Source organism: Symsagittifera roscoffensis, chromosome 9, assembly GCF_963678635.1.
Source record: "Symsagittifera roscoffensis chromosome 9, txSymRosc1.1, whole genome shotgun sequence".
NCBI lineage: Eukaryota > Metazoa > Xenacoelomorpha > Acoela > Convolutidae > Symsagittifera > Symsagittifera roscoffensis.
The window spans coordinates 38,554,637-38,578,206 of NC_087070.1; the positions used below are offsets into that span (position 1 = coordinate 38,554,637).

The 23,570-nt window shown below is 34.1% G+C and overlaps 1 protein-coding gene across 1 annotated transcript in view; it reads right to left on the reverse strand.

Moving 5' to 3' along the window:
• LOC134854839 (uncharacterized) overlaps nt 1-18,203 on the reverse strand; it is a 94,011-nt gene extending 75,808 nt beyond the window's left edge. Inside the window, exons 1-6 of the mRNA XM_063871198.1 lie at nt 18,189-18,203; nt 17,587-17,726; nt 14,772-14,986; nt 9,973-10,087; nt 8,703-8,718; nt 175-262 (exon numbers count right to left, since the gene is read on the reverse strand). Coding sequence (XP_063727268.1) covers nt 175-262; nt 8,703-8,718; nt 9,973-10,087; nt 14,772-14,986; nt 17,587-17,726; nt 18,189-18,203 — 589 coding nt within the window. The remainder of the gene's footprint in view (nt 1-174; nt 263-8,702; nt 8,719-9,972; nt 10,088-14,771; nt 14,987-17,586; nt 17,727-18,188) is intronic.
• Between the last annotated feature and the right edge of the window lie 5,367 nt (nt 18,204-23,570).

A 23,570-nucleotide genomic window follows, 5' to 3' on the forward strand; every position in this document is an offset into this window, starting at 1 on the left:
CCGCGAACTTTTATATTTCAGGTCCTATTATGTATTAAATTAAAATAACCCCAAAAACTTCGTAAACCAGAAACAGTCAAGATCATGTGATTTTGAAACCTACTGGCAGGGGATAATCTAACGAGCAAAAAAACTCGGATTAATTTGATACTAAAAGTGTGCAGGAGAAATTACCAAGAGTGGATGATGGATCGATAGGAGGTTCTTCAGAGATGAGATCGGATAGCTTCTTTCCCACAGGCTCGATCCCTTTGCGGTCTGACTGAAACAATAAACATAGCCAACAGACAGTTGGAAAAGAGTCAGTGAACGCAAGTATACAGAAAAAATACTGAAATTTTTTTTTTTGAAAAAAATCTCAATTTCGGGAATTTCCAAGAAAAATATATATGGCCATAGAGTGCTTGAGATTTCTAGAACAAATTAAGATTGACTTTTTTTGGGTAAATTTACCCAATTTGATTAAACTGGATCAAAAGATAATATTTTTATACGGCTGGATAACCTGATAATAAAAATCGATGTTCAAAGTTAGAAGTAGATCACTTTTTCGTGGCCTTTACCCTTTTGCTGTTGTAAAAATTAGTACGCTCTCCATTTAACAGAAGAATGGACCTGAACTTCAAAAAAGTCAGAAGTCAAACTGCGAAAAAGTAAAATCGAGCCTGAACATATCTTAAGAATTTTAATGAAAAAAAATGAAAAAAATCATCGCGACTCACACAAAAGTCTGAAATATGTTCATCGATTCTTAGGCAAACAATATAGGCGAAAAATATCTTAAATTTGTGAACGTTTTCCTTTCAAATGTTTCTTCGCATATAGCAGTTTCACTATGCTTTATGATGTTCTGATACAAAAAAAAGACTCTCAGTGGCCATATGCATTCAATATATCTTCTTCTTTTCAGTCCTTATGTTAACTGATTCAAAATATTTCATTTGCTAAATTTAAAAAGTATAGTGTCATTTGACATTCATTATGAGGCCTAAATGTGTATTTTGTGAATTGAAAAAAAATCCGCAACAAGGTCGCTCTCTTTGTTCTTCTTTTGTTCTTTCCTTTTCATTGGTCGTTCCGACAAAAATTTAACATGTTCACAGACATCCCTCGGGATTCCAGAGACTTGCAAACATCAAATCGTGCATCTATCCAGAGCAGAAATTGGCCTTTTAAAGTTTGTCGTATATCGGAGAAAACTTTTTAAAAATTTTTTTCTCGATAAAAAACCCCTGAACTCCCATCTAAATAATGATTAAGATTCCCCTATATTAGGTTTAATAGAAACTATGATTAAAAATTCCTTTTTTGGCAATAAAAATGTATGTTTTTTATCACTTAACTTTTCAATCAGTTGCTAAGCGCCCTTGCGTCAAGTCTCTGTAACACAGACTTTATAGCTAAAAAAAATGTCGAAATGAATTTTATTTGAAGCTCACCGGGAAGCAAAGTTCCCTGAGCTTTCAAAAAAGGTAAGTGTATTCGAAAATCCATGAGACTTCAGTAGAAGTCCGTTTTACTCGACGAAACGACAAAAATAAGCAGAAAAACGATATAAAAACAATTCAAATTTTCTCAGAAAAACTCAAACGCCATAGATATGAAAAACTCAAGGTCCGGGCAGAACTCGAACCTCGGACTCTAAAGGAACAAACTATACTACTAGTAAAAAAAGGAAGTGCTCGGAAGTTTCATAAAAAAATAAGCCAAGTCAACTTCTCCTAGAGTTCTCAGAAAAGTTGCTTAACTGAAAAAAATAAAATAAAATAATAAAGACAACACAGAAGTAAACAATCTACCGCTAAAGTAACCAACTAGAAAAACTTGATATACACAGAGGCAAAGTTGCACTTCTCATACACAAGCAAAAAATTACTGATAACGCTACTGGAAAAAACTGAATGAGTAAAACTTTGAGTCTATAAAATTTCAAAAGTGACGCACGCCAATTATGAGTTTACATAATTGCTAAATGACGGAAGCCAATTAAGACGCTTTAGCAGTACCAGTCAACTTAAAAAAAGAAACTCACCAGGCCTCAATTTATAGAGCGGAAGCATTTAAACTAGTACACAAAAGTGCCTTACAAACATCCGACCCTGCCCAGGTTCGAACCCTCTTATTTTGCTGCTGGTCACCCTCCCTACCTCTACGCTACATATCCATGATACTTTAAAGCTAAAATGCTATTTGTAATATAATAGTCTGTTATAATATCCTTAGCATTGGTTGTACTTAATAGTTGGATCAAAATGAACACTTTAAAATGAAACATTTTGTCGCAACAATATTTGCGACTTAGGTTGGAAAAAAAGATGCTTGTGTAAACATGTCTACATTATTAACCGTGCAAAAAAGCTAAAATCTGATCGTCCAAGAAAAATTATTTAACCAGAAGTCTCTATCTTATTAAATCTATCTCTATTTTTAAAATTTTACTTCTAATGAAACAAAATTATTCTGGCGATATACTAGCCCAACATTACATTTTAAAAACTCAAGGCGTTTTCAATTTTTTCCGCTAAAAATGAGGACTTGTTTCTTTACAATCTGAGCACTTTACACTGATGTAAGGAAGATCGAATTTTGCTTGAAAGTTTTGTTGAAACGGCCTTTTATTTATTTACATTTAAACTACACTCACCCGGGTTGACCAAAAAAAGCTTATCATACAATTCTCATAAATGGGAAATTTCTTTTCATACAATTTCATACAATTCCATACGTACAGAAAATTGTATGAAAACTCTATGATGAGCATTTTCCCATAAATGGAAATTGTATAATAGGTATTTTCCCCATAAACCAAAACGTTGTTTTTTGTTTTTAAACTTACTTTCTGAAAAATTTTGGGTTTGTGTTTGCAACCGAACACAAGTGACAAAGACCTTGGTTACTCAAAGCACCAAAGGTTGGACGGTCTTACATTTACAATGCATAAAAAACTACCTGAATTGTCTTCCAGAAGTCTTTCACAAATGATATAACAAAAGTAACAAACTTTTAATTTTTGACAAAATTTTTCAGTGATGATTATTTTAAATTTTTGAGTTTTCAAATTATCAGACATGGATCAAGGCATACATAAACACGTCATACAAAAGAAATAGGAATTTTCAGCGTTTTTGAAAAAAAAATCAAGTGAAAAGAAAAAAAGCCAATATTATCGTATTCAGGACTACGTTATGCACAAAAAAATTAAATTTTGCATGCAAAAAAGTTTTTTTTTCGAAAAATGTTTGTTTGCGTACAAAATTCGATTTGCGGTTGAAAAAAAAAAACAAAAAAAAATTTGGGGCAAATATTCAAAATATATATGGAAATTGTATGGAAAGCATTTTTCCTGTTCTCAAAAAGCCGCATAAATGGGTAAATTTTTTTTCTATTGTTTTTCGAAAATGAATGAAAATTGAATGACAAGCATTTTCTCCATCCATACACTTGATGTATGGATTTGTATGATAATGATTTTTGTTGTATTGAATTGTATGATAAGCAATTTCAGTGTGTGGAGGTCAACCCGGGCATTTTGTCAAATTTTTTTATCGATAATCACTATTATTATTATCAAAAACTTGAGATGACGATTTAAAGAAAGTTCATAACTTGAAGTGGTTGAACAAATAAGCAAAAATAGTAGCCCTGCTAAAAACGGAGAAAACGACTTGGTATTTTATGAAAATATAGAAATGATACAAATGTAGAACGTTAAGAGTGATAAAGGGGGGTTTCCGGTGAAAAATGAACTGATTGGCGACAGAATGGTAACAAAATCTCGAAACGCTCCGGGTAAAAAAAATATGGCTAAGGAATGGCTTCAGTCAAAACTGTATTTTAAGAGCTCATGCGCTCAGTCGCGAAGCTACGACAGCTGTCAGTATGGCAGTTCGATTCAGTTCAAAGCCAATATAATTTTCAAATTCCGTTAACTTACATGATTCAATAAATTCAGAAAAAAATCGAGAATTTTAGCTGCGAGCAATGTCGATTCAAAAGAGGGACCCTAAAACTCTCATGTACGGTAAAAATAGCTATATACACTCCTGCACGCCATTTTGCGTTCTTTGCTCATGAAAACCAAGAAAGACAAAGGAGCAATTTTTCATGCCAAAATGTATCGAAATGTTAATATCTGTATGTATGTAGTCTGGGGCGTTAGCAATCGTTAAAAATTTTTTTAATAACCAGTAAAAAGTCAAAATTTGGAATTTTCTCCAGCCCATAGAGGTTTTGTACTAAAACTAGGGAGAAAACACTACTGCACAAAAAATCATCAGAACCCAAGAAATTAACCCCGATTTGGGTGGATAGTTTTCGAGAAAATAAGTAAGTTTCACGAAGACGGTCATAAGGCACATAATGATTTTTTTAAGAGTAAAACGAAATTTTTCTGCATTCATAAAGCAAAAACGATATTTTTAAAACACCATTACGTTCATACAGCAAAAAAATGGCAACTAAAACCATTCTAAATTAAACAGGCAAGCAATTTGGTAACTTTTAAAACAAAATTGCAAGCCTCATTTCAAATTAGAATGATTTAACTTACCGAACTGACCAATTTGGCAATTTTGCAGTCCATATAACTCAACGAAAACATCATAACATAAATTTCAACCCTCACACTCAAACAAACCATTTTGTTCTTTTCTTAATGTATGGAGGGATAGTATTAACTTTTGTTTTTTTTTTGAAGTTTTTAAGCTCTTTTTATCAATTTCGTTGCCCGTGTTTGCCATGTGCAGCTTCGCCTCTTCGCCAAAAATTACACAAAGGCATTCGTGAACAAAAAATTTTCTGAGCGAAATATGCAGCAGCACTTTTCTTTTTTCAAAAAAAAAATTCATGTTTGATAAACAGCAATTTTCGAAAGGTATGGGATTTGGTTTTTTATTTTGTTTCGATATTTTTTTAAATTTTTTGTGAGACGCCCTGTAACAATTTTTTTGCAAAGTTTTAGCTGTTTGCGACAATTACTCTGCCGGTTTTCAACAAAGAAACGATAAATGTGCAAAGAACGGCTAGTAAACTGGGGCAATTTTCAATGGGGCATCGTTTTGCCCTTTTTTCAGTTTTCTCGAAAACTGCCCTACCAGAGGGTTAAATCAGAGAAACAGATGTCGTTGAACGTTCCGTTTACTTCTTATTACGACCTACCGCTACGCCCCATCTTATATCAAAAGAAATGTTAAGGCCACAAAAATGCTAATCTTTAACATTTTGGTTTTTTTCTTCAAAATTTTACTCAAAAACTACATTACCAAGTCTAGGGTTAAGAACTTAATCGACAAAATTGAGTGTGAAAACTCACTGCATGAGCCTCCACGCTCTAATATTTATAGAAAAAATTTTACAGCTCTAGGAAAACGTCAATTTTGACATTTGACAATTTTATTGAAACTTCTGACTTATGATAAAAACTACCCTCCCGATACCTGCTTTTCCAATCGAACCCTCTGGCAGGAGAGCTTTCGAAAAAAAGGACAAACATTGCCCCCATCGGAAATTACTGCGGTACAAGGAGCAGTAAGGTGTAAAAAAAGAGATCACGCAGGCATACAGTGCAGTAGCCGTTCTTACCATGTGTACCTTTTCTTTCCTTGTAAAACAACCGGCAGAGTAGTTGTCGCGAACAGCTAAACTGTTGCAAAAAAATTGTTCCTGGTCGTCTCACAAAAATTGGTATGTAGTCTCCAATGCAAATAAAATTACCAGAACAATTTCTTTTCATTGAGCTTTAAGACCAGTTTTGGGAGGCTAGTGTTTGAGATAAGTTAGAAGTTTCACTAAAAATGTCAAATGTCAAAATCGACGTTTTCCTAGAGCTGTAAAAGTTTTTCTTTAAACTTTAGAGCACAGAAGCTTAAGCAATTTTTTCAATTTTTTCGATTGAATTCTTAATCCTAGACTTGGGAATGTAGTTGTTGAAAAAAGTCAAATTTTTAAGAAAAAATATCAAAATGTTAAGGAGTAGCATTTTTGAGGCCTTAACCTTTTTTTGATATAAGATAGGACGTAGCGGTAAAGCGTATTAGGAAGTAAGTGTAAAGTTCACCGATACCTGTTTTGCCGAGCGAACCCTCTGGTAGGACAGTTTTCGAGAAAGTTGAAAAAAGAGGCAAAACTTTACCCCATTGAAAATTTCGAAGGCCGTACAAGGTGGAGTAAGATGTGAAAAAGAGATCGCAGGCATACAGTGTAGTAGCCGTTTTTTCCACGTGTATCTTTCCTTTCGTTGAAAACAGGCAGATTAGTTGTCGAAAACAACTAAAACGTTGCAAAAAGGAAAATTGTTCCAGGGCGTCCCACAAAAATTAAAAAATGTCGAAACAAAATAAAAAACCGAATCCCATACATTTCTAAAATAGCTGTGTTTATCAAACACGAATTTTGTGAAGAAAGATAAAAGCTGCTGCATATTTTGTTCACGAATTCCCTTGCCTATTTTTTTTGGCAAAGCGGCGAAGCTGCACATGGAAAACACTGGCAACAAAAATGACAAAAAAAGCTTAAAATATTCAAAAAAAAATTAATACTATCCCTCCATACACTAAGCAAAGAACAAAATGACTTATTTAGTGTGAAGTTTGAAAGTTATTTTATGATGTTTTCGTTGAGTAATATGGACTTCATATTGCTAAATAGGTCAGTTTGGTAGGTATTGATTTAATAGGTACCAAACTGCTTGCCTCAAATCAAATTAGAAAAATTGAATTTGTCACTTAGGCGTTGTAGGAACGCAATGGAGTTCATCTAACTGAACAAAAACATCATAACATGTCTTTCAACATTCGATCTCAGGACACAAACCAATTTCAGATGGAATCGAAAGCTTCTGTCAAAAACGCTGAGCTGAAAAGTCGAAGTCTGTCTGAAAAAAAACACCAAGCATAAATATCTCATCGAAATTTAAAACAAGAGCTTCACAAGACAAAAAGACTCAAACTGAAAACTTGCAGATTGAGAATCACAGACTTATTCACTCAGCAACGAAACCTGACTGCAACTCAAATTTCAGCAGCACCAAAAGAGATCTAATTCAGCGGATAGAGAGGCAGAGAGAAGGGTTGAATTAACCCCTTGAAAAATTTTTAAAAAATACTTTAAATTACAAAATTACATAATTAGGATCGACAATAAAAACAGTTACATTTTGCTGGCCAAGTACATTTTACACTCTGATTAAAAGCCATCAACGCTTTCCTTTAGAACACCTGAACTTTCTTTTTCCATTCAAAAAAAGGAGATCGATCATCAATCTTCAGATGGTTGACCAATCTGACAACCCGGTCAAAATAAAAAGTTTAAATCTTGAAATACTTCCAAATCTTGAAATTGAACAAGTAGTGGTCAGAGCGGCGGAGGGAGCAGAAGGGCTTTTGCGCTCGAGCCCTTTGGCAGATCAATTGTCGAAAAAATTGAAAAAACGGCTGAACCTTGCCCTCATTGCTAATTTCGAAGGCCGTACAAGGTGCAGTAAAATTTTAAAAAGAAATCTCGCAGTCATACAAGGCAGTACCGGTTCTTTCCATGTGTAACTCTTTCTTTAAAAACGGCTAACAGCTTACATTTTGCTAAAAAAAAAGAAAAATGTTCAAAAACCTCTCTCAAAAAGTTTAAAACAAAATAAAAAGCCAAATCCCATACATTTCAAAAATACCTGTTTTTTTATCAAACATAATTTTTAAATGTAAATCAAGCAAGTTTTGATAACACCGCTGCTGTAGAGCCAACAGTTCATAAAATATCGTTCATTAAAAGCTTAAGTAACGGAAAATAAAATAATTGGTACTCAGAAACTCAGCTTAAGAAAATTTACAAAACAATGAGCGATTTCTATTCGAAAAAAAATACCTTAAAGTGTCTCATTGGTTTTACAAAACAAGCGCTAGCTGAGTGCAAAAATTTTTATTTCAAAACAAAAATCATGCGTGAAATAATTAGCAATACAAAAAATGAAAACCAGAAAATATAAAAAAAGTTTAAAAATTTGCAGTCTCTTTCATTTTGCCTCAATGATCAATCTATCATAAGAACGAAACATAAAAAAAATTACCCCCGTTCAATGGATACAAACTGGAAGTATATTTATATTCAGACAGCTTTTTCTCGGCGCTGCGAAAACATTTTCAAAATTTTTGATTGTAGATCGAATCATGGCTCAAAATGTAGCATCTGATTTGACGTCTTGCGACGTGTCTTTGTGTGGCTGAATTTACGTTAAGAAAACATCCGAATACGAGGCAACAGGTTGAAAAAATCCACGTCGTTTAGGGAGCCTACTAAGGAAGTCAGCCAATCAAAAACGAGATAAGAAAACATCCGTACTAAATATTTTCTTTTCGCAGTTCTGATTGGCTTAAGACGTATCTTCTTTATGACCTGTCTTCTTTTTGCTACGTAACCCCTTCTAAGATAGAGAACAATTTTTCATTGCATTTTCTATTGAGGTTATTAGAAGAACTATGAGCGGAAAAAATGAAAACAATAACGCAAATTAAGCAAAACCATAGCATTCAACAGAACCGTATCGTGCAAGAAAAATGAGAGTCTCAAATGCTTTGTACATGCAATCTAAACTTAGATGGAAAACTAACCTAAACACAGATGAAACGAATTTGTAATGTTTTGGAAACAGATTGAGATATAGTTAAACATATAAATTTGTGATGGATTTGATTTTTGTTATGAGAAATACGAACCTGCTGCGAAGCGAAACTAAAATACCCACAAAATTTTGCCCGTTCTGTTTATAACTCAGAAAAATTTATAATTCTTCTTTTGAAAGGAAAAAATTGTTTTGGAAGTACTACTTGTAATGGCTCTATCGTCATACCAAATTGACCAAGTACAGACTACTATTAAACACAGCCGTCAACTAAGCAGTGGTTTTGCATAGTCCAATCCATGTATGAGACCTAAAAATCTTAGCTTGAAACTAGCAATTAGCATTGGTGTAAATCTAACTAAAGAGAACCAACCGAAATAGAACGGTTGGTAAGATAAAGAAGAAGCTTTTTCCTAATATTTAGATAACAAAAATAATGTTTAGATAATTTGTTCAGATACTTAAACTTGATACTTTTGTTCTTGGTAGTTTTCATCTTTTGATATCACGCATTAAGCAGAAATATCAGCATAACTTCAATGAAAACAACTGCAGGAGTTTTGTGGGATATATAAACTCTACATGATTAACGGTTGAAACGCGGCTTTAAAAGCGATTCAACACAAGTATGATAGTTCGGAAAAAATCCCTGACAAAATATTGCAAATCTTTTCATACAGCTGTTGCGTTTCTTTACTTGCCTTCTTGAGCTTTTTATAAAAATTTTCACAATTTGCTTCTTTCAGGCGTCCAGGAAGCATCATACTCGTCAGGGGCAGATCTAGGATTTTCTCGAGGGGGCGGATTTTCAAAAAAATTTTGAAAATTTTGCCGACTTTTTTTTAGATCGACCAAATTGATTTTCTGAGCTCTCTCAAATCACTATAAGGACCACATTTCGACAAAGTTTTCTACACGCAGGCAAATTTTTTTGAAACAAAGGAACTTTTTGAAAATTTTTGACCGAAAAATTGCGTTTTATGGCGCGCTCACCTTCAAAAATCCCCATTTTGACAAAATTTTCTGCGCCGCAGGCAAGGTTTTTCGTGAAAAAAAAACAAGCTACTTATTGGAAAACCTTGACCAAAAAAATCGCGTTTTTTTGACTTGCGCTCCCCTCTCAAAATTAGTACATTTTGGCGACAATGGCGCCTTAAGAAAAACTTTAGAGGGGACCCTTTGAGACGGCAGGGGTTCGAATCCCTGAAGAGGGCGTCTGACCCCCCCCCCCCCATAAATCCGCTGGTGATACTCGTACTAATAATTCTATTAATGAACAAAATGATTGTATAAATGAAATTAATAAATCAATTAAATGATTATGCTGACTGAATGAATAATTTGGGCTTGAGTGGTGAACTAACCGACACAACTTGTGCACATCAAGTTCCATCTGGGGATGATTGGAGATGAATGACTGCAAACTACTCAGCAGTTCCATAGGAGGCATCCGAAGCCCAATTGAGAGAATTTTATCCACTGAAACCAAAAAGACCAAATGATAAAATGATAAATACAAAATCGTACATGTGATTCAAAAAAAAAATGCAAAACATGCGACATATTCTGTGCATTTTGGGGAGAAAAGCATTGATAACAAACAGAGCTACAAAGAGCTGATCTGATGATAGAAACATAATCTTGAACGTAATGATCAGAAATTAAGCTTTAATACGTCCAGATCTAGATATTTATTTTGAGCCTGATACAAAATAAAATGTTACAAAGATTCAAAATAAAAAACTTGATTCAAAACAGAATAGAATTTTTTAAAATGCCGAAAACGTTAATTTTAATCACAACTTTGAGCAAAGATGCCGATTAAAAAACGTGAATCAATCGCTACGTTCATCAGATTTTTAATTCAACTGAGATATCCAACAGCTACTTTGAAACAAAAACAATTTATTAACACGTGAACATAATTTACACTTTTACACCAAGACGAAGCGGAGAGTCGGGCCAATTGCACTACAAAAAATTAATACGTTTCAATAAGTTGTTGTTAAAGAGATTCCAAGAGGAACAAAGACCCTACTTCTACCACCAAACTTTGAATCAAAAAGGCTCATTTAACAAACTCGCCCAAGGGAAAAAACCATTTGTGAAAAAGAAATAGGGAAAAACTGAATTCGTTTAAAAGTTTGTGATCAAATGAGACATTCATGAGGATAATTTAGTACACATGGTTCCATTCACTACTTTCCTGTACATTTTAGAATATTTAAAAAAATATAAATGAATGCTAAATTTTCGTTCGACCAAAAAAACACAAAAAGGACGCGAATCTTGTACTAAAATAGCTACAACAAAAAGAATACTTAAAAAATTTAAAAAAAAACACAATAATACACTCGATTCCCAAAAAAAAACATTCTTGTGGTTAACGAGACGATAAAAAGTGAGCCTACATTCCTGAAATTGAATCTTCAAAAAATCATCAAAACGGAAAACTTTTTAATTTATCGAAAGTACGTGTCCTGCCCGGACTCGCATCACTTTCCCTCATCGTCCAAAATACTGGAAGTAGCTCTATTAAATTTGCGCAGATCCATTGGATTTAACGTATTTCAATCATGAAGCAAGTCAAAATGATTCAGTTAGGCAGTTAGAAAAATTCCGTAGTTGAAATCGAAACTCTATTTAAGAACACTTAGTGCTCGTACTCGCACAGTTAAATCTTAAATTAAATACGATCGTTGAGTTTTAGTTAGACGAAAATGGGAGAGAAGAGAAAACTTTTCTAAGAGATTGTACGTATCGTAAAAAGAACAACCAAAATAACAGTTCTTTAGAAACTATTCTGAAATATTTTTAATTTCGCAGGAATTACTTTTTAAAATATCTGAATCATAATTTCGAATCATAACGGCTCCTTTGACAACTCAACACAAAGGAAGATCAATAGAATGTGAACAATAAAAATCGGGAATATTAGATTTCGTTTAAAGGTTTGTAAAGATAAAACATTTTGAGAATAAATACAAACTTGCATATAATTCATTGCTGTGTTAACCGAGCCGACAAAAAGTAAGCATACATACAATAAACTGAAAAAAAAAATCATAATGGGAGATTTTTAGGTTACAATAATTACGGTTCCTGGCCGGACTTGCATGAATTCACCTCATCGGCCGAAGTATAGCAGAAAAATATCTCGGATCCAGTTCTTGAACTAATTTCAACGACATGAAATAGTTCAAAATTTAAAGATGCAGATCGGTTCACGAAAAAATTAAGTTTTTCTCAAGCAAGCTATTCAAGCTAGGGAAAATTTCAAGCTATGAAATAATTCAAGTTATTTCAAGTTGTTTCATGACGCAAAAAGTTTCACGAAAAATTAAGTTTTTCGTTAAGCAAGCGATTGAAGCTATGGAATAATTCAAGTTTCATAGACAGAATCGGTTCGCGAGAAGTTTTAATTTTTCTAAGCAAGCTATTCAAGCTATAAAACCTTGAAACTTTTCAATTTCTTTCATGGACCAGCTCAATTTGCAAAAAAAATGGATTGTTTCAAAACAAGCTTTTCAAACAATGAAAATTCCCAAAAATTAGTTTTCCCAAAAAATTTTTTCCCAAGCATGGTGGTTGCTGTTTTCAGTTGATTCATTTCATGCTGAAATGAATCTTGAAGCGCAAAACTTTGGAAAAACGTGCCCAGGTACTCTCTAGCCTTGAAGTTGAATCGAGTTGACCTTGTTTAAGAGTTATTGACTTTTTCAAAAATCGTTTTAAAATACTCAAGCTTAAGAATGGTTAAGAAATCTGAAGCGACAATTTAATTTTGACTCAAAAACTTTGAAACATTCTAGATTCAGAAGATTTTCTTAAACGTTGAGTTCAATGATAGTTTTTAAGCATTGTGCTTCCTCGAAGCTAAAACATAGCATTGATTAATAATTAAACACAGAGGAGAAGCTGAGCTTCGCACCACTTGCGATACAAAACAAGGAAGCGGCTACGTCGAAAAAAAATCGAAAATGTCGAAAAAAAACTAGATCTATCGAAATAAATTATCCTAGTTCTGAAACAAAAACATGCCAAGACAATAGAAGATAAAATTAGCATCGAAAGAAAAATAATCAAGAGGTAACACAGCCGAAAACACTTCAGCAGAAACCCTTCAAGCTGGAAAAGGTTTAAAGAAATTGTACTGGGTCCCCCTCACCCTCAACACACACACACACAAACTTCATTCGCGGGTAAATGAAACAATATGATGTCACTAAGCTGAGAGTATTGGCCGAAACCTATTAAGCTGAAAAAAAAAAGAAAATAAAAAAGCAGAAAAAAGTCAAAAAAATTAAAGACTAGTAAAAAAAATTTTTAAATCCCCTCAGGAAATAAAAAAAGCCTCAAAGCACACACTTAAAAACTACTTTTTGGCTCGTCGAACGGCGCAAAATATACACCGAAACAATTAGGTCGAACAAAAAGGAAATAAAAAAAAAATTTCAAGACAAATAAAAATTATCAAATACACACACGCAAGCACGCACGCACACACACACACAAACACAGAGAGAGAGAAAGAGAGAGAGAGAGAGAGAGAGAAAGACACAAAAAATGGTCTTAATCTAAAAAAAATGGACGAGAATTTTCAATTTTTATATATAAGACCTATTACAAAAACGATATATTGTGAAACATTTCAACGCTTCTATCAAAAACCTTTGCATCACCAAACTAAGCAAAGCGGAGCTTTGCATCACTTTCCATACAACGAAAGCGTAGAATGGCAAGCTAACAAATAAACAGTGAGATGGAAATTGTTGTCATAAAAAAATCAACACCAAAAAAAATCAATCTAAAAAAAAACATTTGATAAATAGACCCACTAGCCTTAAACAAGTTTTAAGTATTTTACGAGCCTTCACTTAGCCAACAACACGTGATTAGACGCCAATTAATCCGAAAACAAAATTGTAAGAAAACTGTCATAGAAAACTCAACAATTTTTTGGAAATACGAAAAATTCAATCTCAAAAAAAATTAAATTGTTTGAAGATTAAATTGTTTGAATTTTTAACTGTTATACTACAACCGACCTGATTCATTCAAAACAATTATAATCCTTTTTACCCATAAAACCAATGCGAATAACCTCACTCAGTCGAGAAAACACAAGCTGAAATTATTTAGGCCGAATAAAATTTCTAAGCGAAAAAACAAAAAATGGAAAAATATACCAGCCAGGGATAGTAAATTTTTGAAAACTACAGGGTTTAATCAACAACACTTGGTTAAGACTACAATGAAAACTGTTCACAGCGCAAGTAAGCCAAAATAGCGTTGTGACAAATAAGCCGAAAAAACATAAGCCGTCAAGCTATAGTCCGACTATTGAATTTTCTCTGGAAAAAAAACAAGGTCCGACCGTGACTCAAACCGAGACCATAGGGTGCAAAGGCAAGCGAATTACATCCAGTCCAAAGGAGAAGGGACCTTAAAAAAGCTTAGGATCGGTAAAAAGCAACATCATTTTCAATTACTATGTGTAAGAAAAGTTGTTTACAGGAAAAATTCTAGTTCCCGATTACAAGACACTTGCTGTCCCAAGTGTAAAAAAAAACATAAAAAACACAAAAAAACAGAAATAAAATGCTTTAAGAAACAGTGTTTGAAGTATTTTGAACAAAATCAATCACCTTAAAGCTCTTACAACAATTTCCAGAAACCAACGATGATTGACACTTCATAAATACATCAAGCCCCATTAAAAAAAAACAGGATTATCAGGCAGTTTTCTTACTCCGCCGGAAAAAATCTACAATCAAATGACTCAAATCGTCAAATGAATTATATAAAAAACTACTATCAAATGAAAATCGGGTTCATATTTGCAAAGATGGTACATAAAAACTTGTTGATTCAAGTGCAAAAAGCTTGTACCGGTCGTTATGCGAACCGAGTTTAGTTCAGCCAGAATAAATGAAATGTCTTTGTACTTGCGATAATAAACCAGACTCGAATATTGTGATGGATCTGATTTTAGTAGTTGGATCAGCTGATTCAAATTTACTACCTATGCTAATTTTGAACCCAATTTCAAATTGAGTTAACATGCGTACACTAAAAAATTTGTTAATTTTTTTTCTGAAAAAACCCAACTTAAACAAGTGAAACATTTCTTCGTTCAATAGCACTTAAAAAATCAACCAACCCATTGTGAATGGATGCGGATTAAAAATCCAACAGATCAAATTTACATCCGAGAGAACAACTTCACTTTCGCTCTTCTTCAGTTCCCCGAAATGGTCAGCCAGCTCGCATAGGAAGTCCAGCGTCATCGATTCTGAGTCTAAACTCCAGTTTTGATCGTCAGAAGGTGTCCAGATTAGCTGGGGTTCAGTAGGTGCATCATTGATATCGTAACCCCTGTAAATTTATTCACTCATTAAAAAAGTCCAATACATTTAACGAGAAAATCAAATGGTTGTCTCAGATCGAAAAACATGTAACATTTTTGCTGATTTTGGGAAATTCAGAGATTTCACCTGTTTAACTGGAGACTTTTTAGATTTAAACTCATAAGGGGCAAGGAGCATAGCTTTTATTTGTAGCCTGAAAAACGTTTGCCCCCTTTAGATGATCTACGCCCATTTATCTCATCAAAAATTTTCGCCTTGTTCGAATTTATTGACAAATTTTGCCCCTCAAAATTTTGAAGAAAATGCTATCGAACATCCGATAGTGCAAAAATGGACATTTCGGGTGAAATTTACCAGGGGCGAAACGTGCCACATTCAATGAAGGCCCTCATAATATTAAAACAAAAACCAGGGATAACTAATTGCTGTTCAAGTAGCTCAGAATTTTTCCAGACGATACGTTAACGCAAAATATAAAAATAAATGAAACGGATTTTTTTCCAGTATTTTGTGGTGTATTTTAGTTGGTGAGAGAAGACTTAATTAGTTGAAACTACTCAAGAGTTCTTTACAAAATTTCATCAAACTTCCAGTTCTAAAAAACTATATCAATTAAAGCTCATTGACTTTCAACAACAATACATGATGAAACTAACACAATTTGAGAAAAATAAATTCTCTCATTCTGCTGGGCTAGTTTAAAATCAAAATGCACTTATGAACTTAAAACATTCACGTTTTTTCGCTCCATTTGCATTTTTGTTAAGGTGCTATATCAAACATCTGAGAGGTCAATTATCCGATAATGCAGATATCCGAACTTACACAATGGTCACGTAATAAAACGACCTCATGATCTGAAACAAAAGAAAAAGTTCAGTGGATTGGTTTTAATTTTAGAGACAGAGGCGAAGCAGTTCTTCGCAAACATTAGCGAGAACAGGGCAAAAAAGCAGCTCTATCAAGTAGAAACAAACCTCAAATTCGTAAAACTTTGCTTCGTATCGGATTCGAACATGCAACTTCGTGAATAGGAGTCTCACTCCCTGCTCTCGCGGCCACGAACGCGTAAATATCGGCAAACGCTAGTCACAAATAAAGCAGCTAATTATGCTAATAAATTGCCAATGCGATGCGGCACCAAATACAATTAGACACAATTTTGCATGTAAAAAGTTGGAATATATCAAACTGAAGGCCTCCACACTAACTTTGCATGTAACAAATTGGAAAGTATAAAGCCAAAAATTGTATAAATAAGCATTTCAAAAAAACGGAGATATTTTGAGTTGGAAAATTTATTGAAACCAAGTTTTTATTATTGTACTGTGGTTTTAAAAAAAAAGCTTTTTTAGGCGCATTTGATCAACAGAAAATGCATCAACTGTGTTAACTTATTAGTAGTTGAACGTCAAAGCACGTTTCATCAAAAGTGGCACCAATATTTGCGACTTAGGTTGGGAATAAAAGCATAGTCATACTATTACACTACGCTCGCGTAAGCTGGCTAGTGCAAAAGAGAGTTGCGCTCCACTATAAATTGCGTTTTAAACCTTTTTAGAAAAATTTTGCAAGACTTCAGGCTCATTTTCCTAGGCGAAAAACCACGCCTGCGAAAAAAAAAAGAATTTCATAAATTTCAATTCAAAGAGTTTAGAAAACTTTCTTAAATCTAGTGATCTCGATACAAACGGTAGAAATTTAAGTGCCCACTAGAAATTGGATCTGTGCCCTAGTTTTTGAAAAGTTTCGGATCTTTTTCAGCTACCTATCTTTGAACGGTACCCTTTTGTTAATGGATAATGCAATATGCGGCTCTTTTTTCAACTCCCACACCGCCCCATCTTAATAAAGCATTAATTTCATGGCCAATTTTGTAAGCCAATTTTTGTAACAATCGGGTTAAGTCAACAAAAAATCTACTTGTAAAAACACGAAGGCTGGGAGAAAAGAAAAAAGAGGCTAGTCTGCAAAAAATCATCAAATTTGAGCTGTCACAAGACCTAAACAAGTTTCTCTAATTTGTTCAATGACCTAAATAAGTGTCTTCTAAATAACTGTCCCCTAAATAAGTATCTTAAATTCGCTCATAGAAACTTGAAAGATTTCTAAGAACCCGCTCACAGACAAATTTGGCAGCATCCATACTCCTGCCCTTTTTGTAGAAAAAAACGATTAACAGAGCGACCAGACCAACTTAAAATCATATACAGATCCGATAGATGATTATTATAATGGGAGATAACGTCCATAAGTTTGTTAATAGGTTGTTGTCAGGAATGACACGTTACTTTTTGATTAGCACAAACAAGATGCAATTCTCTACCTGCAACTAGAACACAGTAATTGCAACTAGAACTTGATACTGCAACTAAAATCTATTTACAGTTCTGACTGATATAAAATGCATCAACTAGATACCATTTCAAGCTGTAAGCATCATTGTTATAAGTCAAGTATTTACTTTTAAATGTAGAACAGTAGACAAAATCCACGGTTTCAAATCAGTTGCGCTTGAGAGTAAAAAAAAACAGAATCAGAGCGCGAAAAGTACGAAGCAAAAGAGAATAAATAACTTAATGTATCATAGTTGTGGTCCTGACTTACTGCTGATGCAGGTGAAACTGGAGGAACTCCTTCAGATGTGTGAACAGAATGGCAATTGAGGTAGAGGCGGAGTCGGCATAAGACACAGAATGATCCCACGTGAACACACCATCACACGACAACTTACCATTCACACGAACCTATCACAACACGGCACACATAATATCATTCTCGGGATTTTTTGAACTTGTTCCGCCCAATATTGCAGATCTCAAAAAGTCAAAGCAGAAGTGAAAATGCTCTAATCTGATTGGTTCAAATTGAACTCGTCCGCCAAAAACAGATGAAATCATGCGTTAAATTTACTATAGAAGCGCTTTTAAGTAAATATGGTAAGAGTTAAAAAAGAGACCCCTTACGCGCACGCCGATACTTTTCAAACCCACTCCCAAAACTACCTGTTTTATGTAGCCATTGATATCAATAACTACGATTAAAATAAACAAAGGATCACTTCTTAGCTTCAAAAAACTGCTTTTTTGGCAACGGGGAGGCATCGAGAATTTCAAGAGAGAGAAGAGGGCAGATTTTTGCTGAAAGGAAACAAAACAATTTGGTAAAATCTATTGAAACCACTAACATAAACGTATGTTAGAGGCAACCTTCGAAATACTCATCGCAAATTCTGTAGATCCGCCGTGAATTTTCTAGATATTGACCGCTTTAAAAATTTTGAATTAATATAAAAGTCATTTAAAAGACAATTTAAACGACAATAGGGATTCGATGCAATTTTTAATAAGTTTTAATATAATGGTAGGAAATTAGTAGATAACGCGAATCCACTTAATTTTTGGGTGAAAGTAATAGCCGAATACAAAGTTCCTTCGCGATTTCAGTGTTTGCAATGAAATTCTTCCAATTGATGAAGCTTATTATTTAAGAATGTCTTATAAAATTTTTTAGTTCAAGAATGATTATGACAATGACGAGAAAGTACCCAAGAAAAGAACAAATCTGACAATGAAAACGAACTTCACTGATTTCCATTTCACGAAACATTATAGCAAAAACAACTCACATCTAGAAACGGTTTGGTTCTCACAATGCAGCTTAACTAAAGGCGCAAATCAAATCATCAGAAAAATTTGAAACCATTGCGACAAAAAAATTGTTCACAAAGGAAAAAATTTGAGTAGTGAGTAAAAACAAAAAAAAGCAAAAAAGAGCTCTAACATGAAAAAACAATAAGAAAATATATAAGCCTTCATGACACTCAACTTAAAATAAGAAACAGGCAGAAACTTCGGTAGTTGCAAATCATACTTCTAGTGCCTTAAATACTTAGCCGTTGCGGCTTGATCTAGACTACTTACTTTCACGCAAATTTTTGTAGGCATCAGGCAGCATATATCAGTTGTTGCTTTTTAATAAAGCGGATATAACTAGATCATGATATTTATTGAACAACTAAACTTCGAACAAAAATGTAACAGTTGCGAAGAAAAAAGTTATGCTCGCATGCTCCCATGTGGGAACAACAGTTTACACAGAGGCGAAGCTGCGTATCGCAAATACAAGCAGTTTTATGGAGTGAATTAAAAAAAAAAGATAGAAATAAGCCTCAGAATTAGTAAAACCTTGCTTCGTATGGGCTTTGAACCTGCGAGCTTTGAGAGTTGGAGTCCCACGCCCTTCCCTCTCGGTCATAAACCCTTAGCAACCGGCAAACACTAGTCACACATACGGCAGCTACATATGCTAACAAATTCCCGATGCTATGCATCAAAAATGGCACCAAATACAAATAGACACAGTTTTGCAAGTAATTTTTTGGAATAAAAACTGAAGGCATCTACACTAATTTGGCATGTAATAAACGGCAAAGCACAAAGCCACATTATGTAACAATTAAGCATTTTAATTAGTTGCAAGATATATTCAAACAGAAAAATTCTGAAATCGAGTTTTTTTTGTTATGTTGTCTGAAACAAATAGCTTTTTTCGTTTCATTTGCTAAATGTAAGATGTATCAACGGTGATAACTTATGACTATTCGAATGTCCAAGCACAGACTATCAAAAAGCCTTGAAGGTACCCCAAAAGTGGCACTAATATTCACGACTTAGATTAGAAAAAAGGAATAGTTCACTTAATTAAAAACACTAAAGTTCGCTAGTGTAAAAACCCAGAAAAAAGCGAAAAACAAGAAAACTGAAGAGAAAAACAACGCTTTTATTTAAAAAATGATGAAACTTGACTCCTACATGAACACAAAATCTAATCAAATTATCAGAACCAATGCCACAAGGAAATCATTCATACAAAAACTCAAAAAACTCAGTTCGAAAAAAAGTACTGAGAAATAACTTTGAAATATATGCCTTGAAAGAAAATATCGTGTCGAAAGCTGAAAAAATTCGGAAAAAACATCATTCCACAACGCTTTTCGAGAAACTCTTTAAATAGTGGTTCTTTTACGCTTAAGCGTCCGTATGATTTGACATCCCTAGAACTAGGTGAGGATCTAGGGTTTTCTTTTTTCTCGAGGGGGGGGGGGGGTTTGGGGATTTTCAAAAAATATTTGAAAATTGATCAAATTGATATTTTGAGCTCTCTCAGATCACTATAAAGACCCCATTTGGACCAAAGTCTCTGCGTCGCAGGTAAATTTGGCGCCAAAGGCGGAATTAGTGATGAAACCGCATTTTTTGCTCAAAATTTTCCAAAAATTGCCCAAATACGATTGTTGGACTGTTTTTGGCGCACAAAATTCGGCAAAACAGGGTCGATGTAGAGATTTGAGAGAGCTCAGAAAATCAATTCAAAAAAGGACGACAAAACAGTTCTGTGAAAATATCCAACCCCCCCCCCCCCCCCCCCCCCCCACCTTCAAGAAAAACCTAGATCCGCCCCTGGAAGGAAGCATAGCATTTAGTTGCCCAATCTAAGTTGCAAGCACAAAGCTGTTTTTTTTGTTTGTCATTATATTCATTTTTGAAATGCATAAATTATAGACAAGAAAATTACCTTCAACCGTGAATATTTGTCAACTTTCCTAAACATCATTTGGAGACTTAAATTTAATGAAAACGCTAATAATTACCGAATAAAGATCACGAAATTGAGAAATTCTTTGAAAAATTTTTCAAATTAATCATATTTCATGACTTGGAGAAAAAATTTTCGGCTTGAAGTCCCTAATTTTACTATTCGGCTTGAAGTCCCGTCGGCTTGATGTCCGGCACCCGGTTATTATAATGGGAGATAATGTCGGGAGATAAGGTCCATAAGTTTGTTAATAGGTTGTTGTCAGGAATGACACGTTACGTTTTGATTAGCACAAACAAGATCCAATTCTCTACCTGCAACTAGAACACAGTAATTGCAACTAGAACTTGATACTGCAACTAAAATCTATTTACAGTTCTGACTGATAAAAAATGCAAAATGCATCATTTACATACCATTTCAAGCTGTAAACATCATTGTTATAAGTCAAGTATTTCCTTTTAAATGTAGAACAGTAGATAAAATCCACGGTTTCAAATCAGTTGATCAGTTGCGCTTGAGAGTAAGTAAAGCACAATCAGAGCGCGAAAAGTACGAACCAAAAAAAAATAATTAACTTAATGTATCATAGTTGTGGTCCTGACTTACTGCTGATGCAGGTGAAACTGGAGGAACTCCTTCAGATGTGTGAACAGAATGGCAATTGAGGTAGAGGCGGAGTCGGCATAAGACACAGAATGATCCCACGTGAACACACCATCACACGACAACTTACCATTCACACGAACCTATCACAACACGGCACACATAATAATTCTCCGGATTTTTTTTACTTGTTCCGCCCAATATAACAAATCTCAAAAACTCAAAGCAGAAGTGAAAATGCTCCAATCTGATTGGTTTAAATTGAACTCGTCCGCCAAAAACAGATGAAATCATGCGTTAAATTTACAAGAGGAGCGCTTTTGGGTAAATATGGTAAGAGTTAAAGAAGAGACCCCTTACGCGCACGCCGATACTTTTCAAACCCACTCCCAAAACTACCTGTTTTATGTAGCCATTGATATCAAAAACTACGATTAAAATAAACAAAGGATCACTTCTTAGCTTCAAAAAACTGCTTTTTTGGCAACGGGGAGGCATCGAGAATTTCAAGAGAGAGAAGAGGGCAGATTTTTGCTGAAAGGAAACAAAACAATTTGGTAAAATCTATTGAACCCACTAACATAAACGTATGTTAGAGGCAACCTTCGAAATACTCATCGCAAATTCTGTAGATCCGCCGTGAATTTTCTAGATACTGACCGCTTTAAAAATTTTGAATTAATATAAAAGTCATTTAAAAAACAATTTAAACGACAATAGGGATTCGATGCAATTTTTAATAAGTTTTAATATAATGGTAGGAAATTAGTAGATAACGCGAATCCACTTAATATTTGGGTGAAAGTAATAGCCGAATACAAAGTTCCTTTGCAATTTAAGTGTTTGCAATGAAATTCTGCCAACTGATGAAGCTTATTATTTAAGAATGTCTTATAAAAATTTTTAGTTCAAGAATGATTATGACAATGACGAGAAAGTACCCAAGAAAAGAACAAATCTGACAATGAAAACGAACTTCACTGATTTCCATTTCACGAAACAGTATAGCAAAAACAACTCACATCTAGAAACGGTTTGGTTCTCACAATGCAGCTTAACTAAAGGCGCAAATCAAATCATCAGAAAAAGTTGAAACCATTGCGACAAAAAAATTGTTCGCAAAGCAAAAAACTTGAGTAGTGAGTAAAAACAAAAAAATCAAAAAAGAGCTCTAACATGAAAAAACAATAAGAAAATATATAAGCATTCAAGACACTCAACTTAAAATAAGAAACAGGCAGAAACTTCGGTACTTGCAAATCATACTTCTAGTGCCTTAAATACTTAGCCGTTGCGGCTTGATCTAGGCTACTTACTTTCACGCAATTTTTTGTAGGCATAGGGCAGCATATATCAGTTGTTGCTTTTTAATAAAGCGGATATAACTAGATCATGATATTTATTGAACAACTAAACTTCGAACAAAAAAGTAAGAGTTGCTAAGAAAAAAGTTATGCTCGCGCGCTCTTATGTGTGAACAACAGTTTACACAGAGGCGAAGCTGCGTATCGCAAACACAAGCAGTTTTTTGGAGTGAATTAAAAAAAGATAGAAATAAGCCTCAGAATTAGTAAAACCTTGCTTCGTATGGGCTTTGAACCTGCGAGCTTTGAGAGTTGGAGTCCCACGCCCTTCCCTCTAGGTCATAAACCCTTAGCAACCGGCAAACACTAGTCACACATACCGCAGCTACATATGCTAACAAATTCCCGATGCTATGCATCAAAAATGGCACCAAATACAAATAGACACAGTTTTGCAAGTAATTTTTTGGAATATAAACTGAAGGCATCTACACTAATTTGGCATGTAATAAACGGCAAAGCACAAAGCCACATTATGAAACAATTAAGCATTTTAATTAGTTGCGAGATATATTCAAACAGGAAAATTCTGAAATCGAGTTTTTTTTTGTTATGTTGTTTGAAACAAATAGCTTTTTTCGTTTCATTTGCTAAATGTAAGATGTATCAACGGTGATAACTTATGACTATTCGAATGTCCAAGCACAGACTATCAAAAAGCCTTGAAGGTGCCCCAAAAGTGGCACTAATATTCGCGACTTAGATTAGAAAAAAAGAATAGTTCACTTAAATAAAAACACTAAAGTTCGCTAGTGTAAAAACCCAGAAAAAAGCGAAAAACAAGAAAACTGAAGAAAAAAACAACGCTTTTATTTGAAAAATGATGAAACTTGACTCCTACATGAACACAAAATCTAATCAAATTATCAGAACCAATGCCACAAGGAAATCATTCATACAAAAACTCAAAAAACTCAGCTCGAAAAAAAGTACTGAGAAATAATTTTGAAATATATGCCTTGAAAGAAAATATCGTGTCGAAAGCTGAAAAAATTCGGAAAAAACATCATTCCACAACGCTTT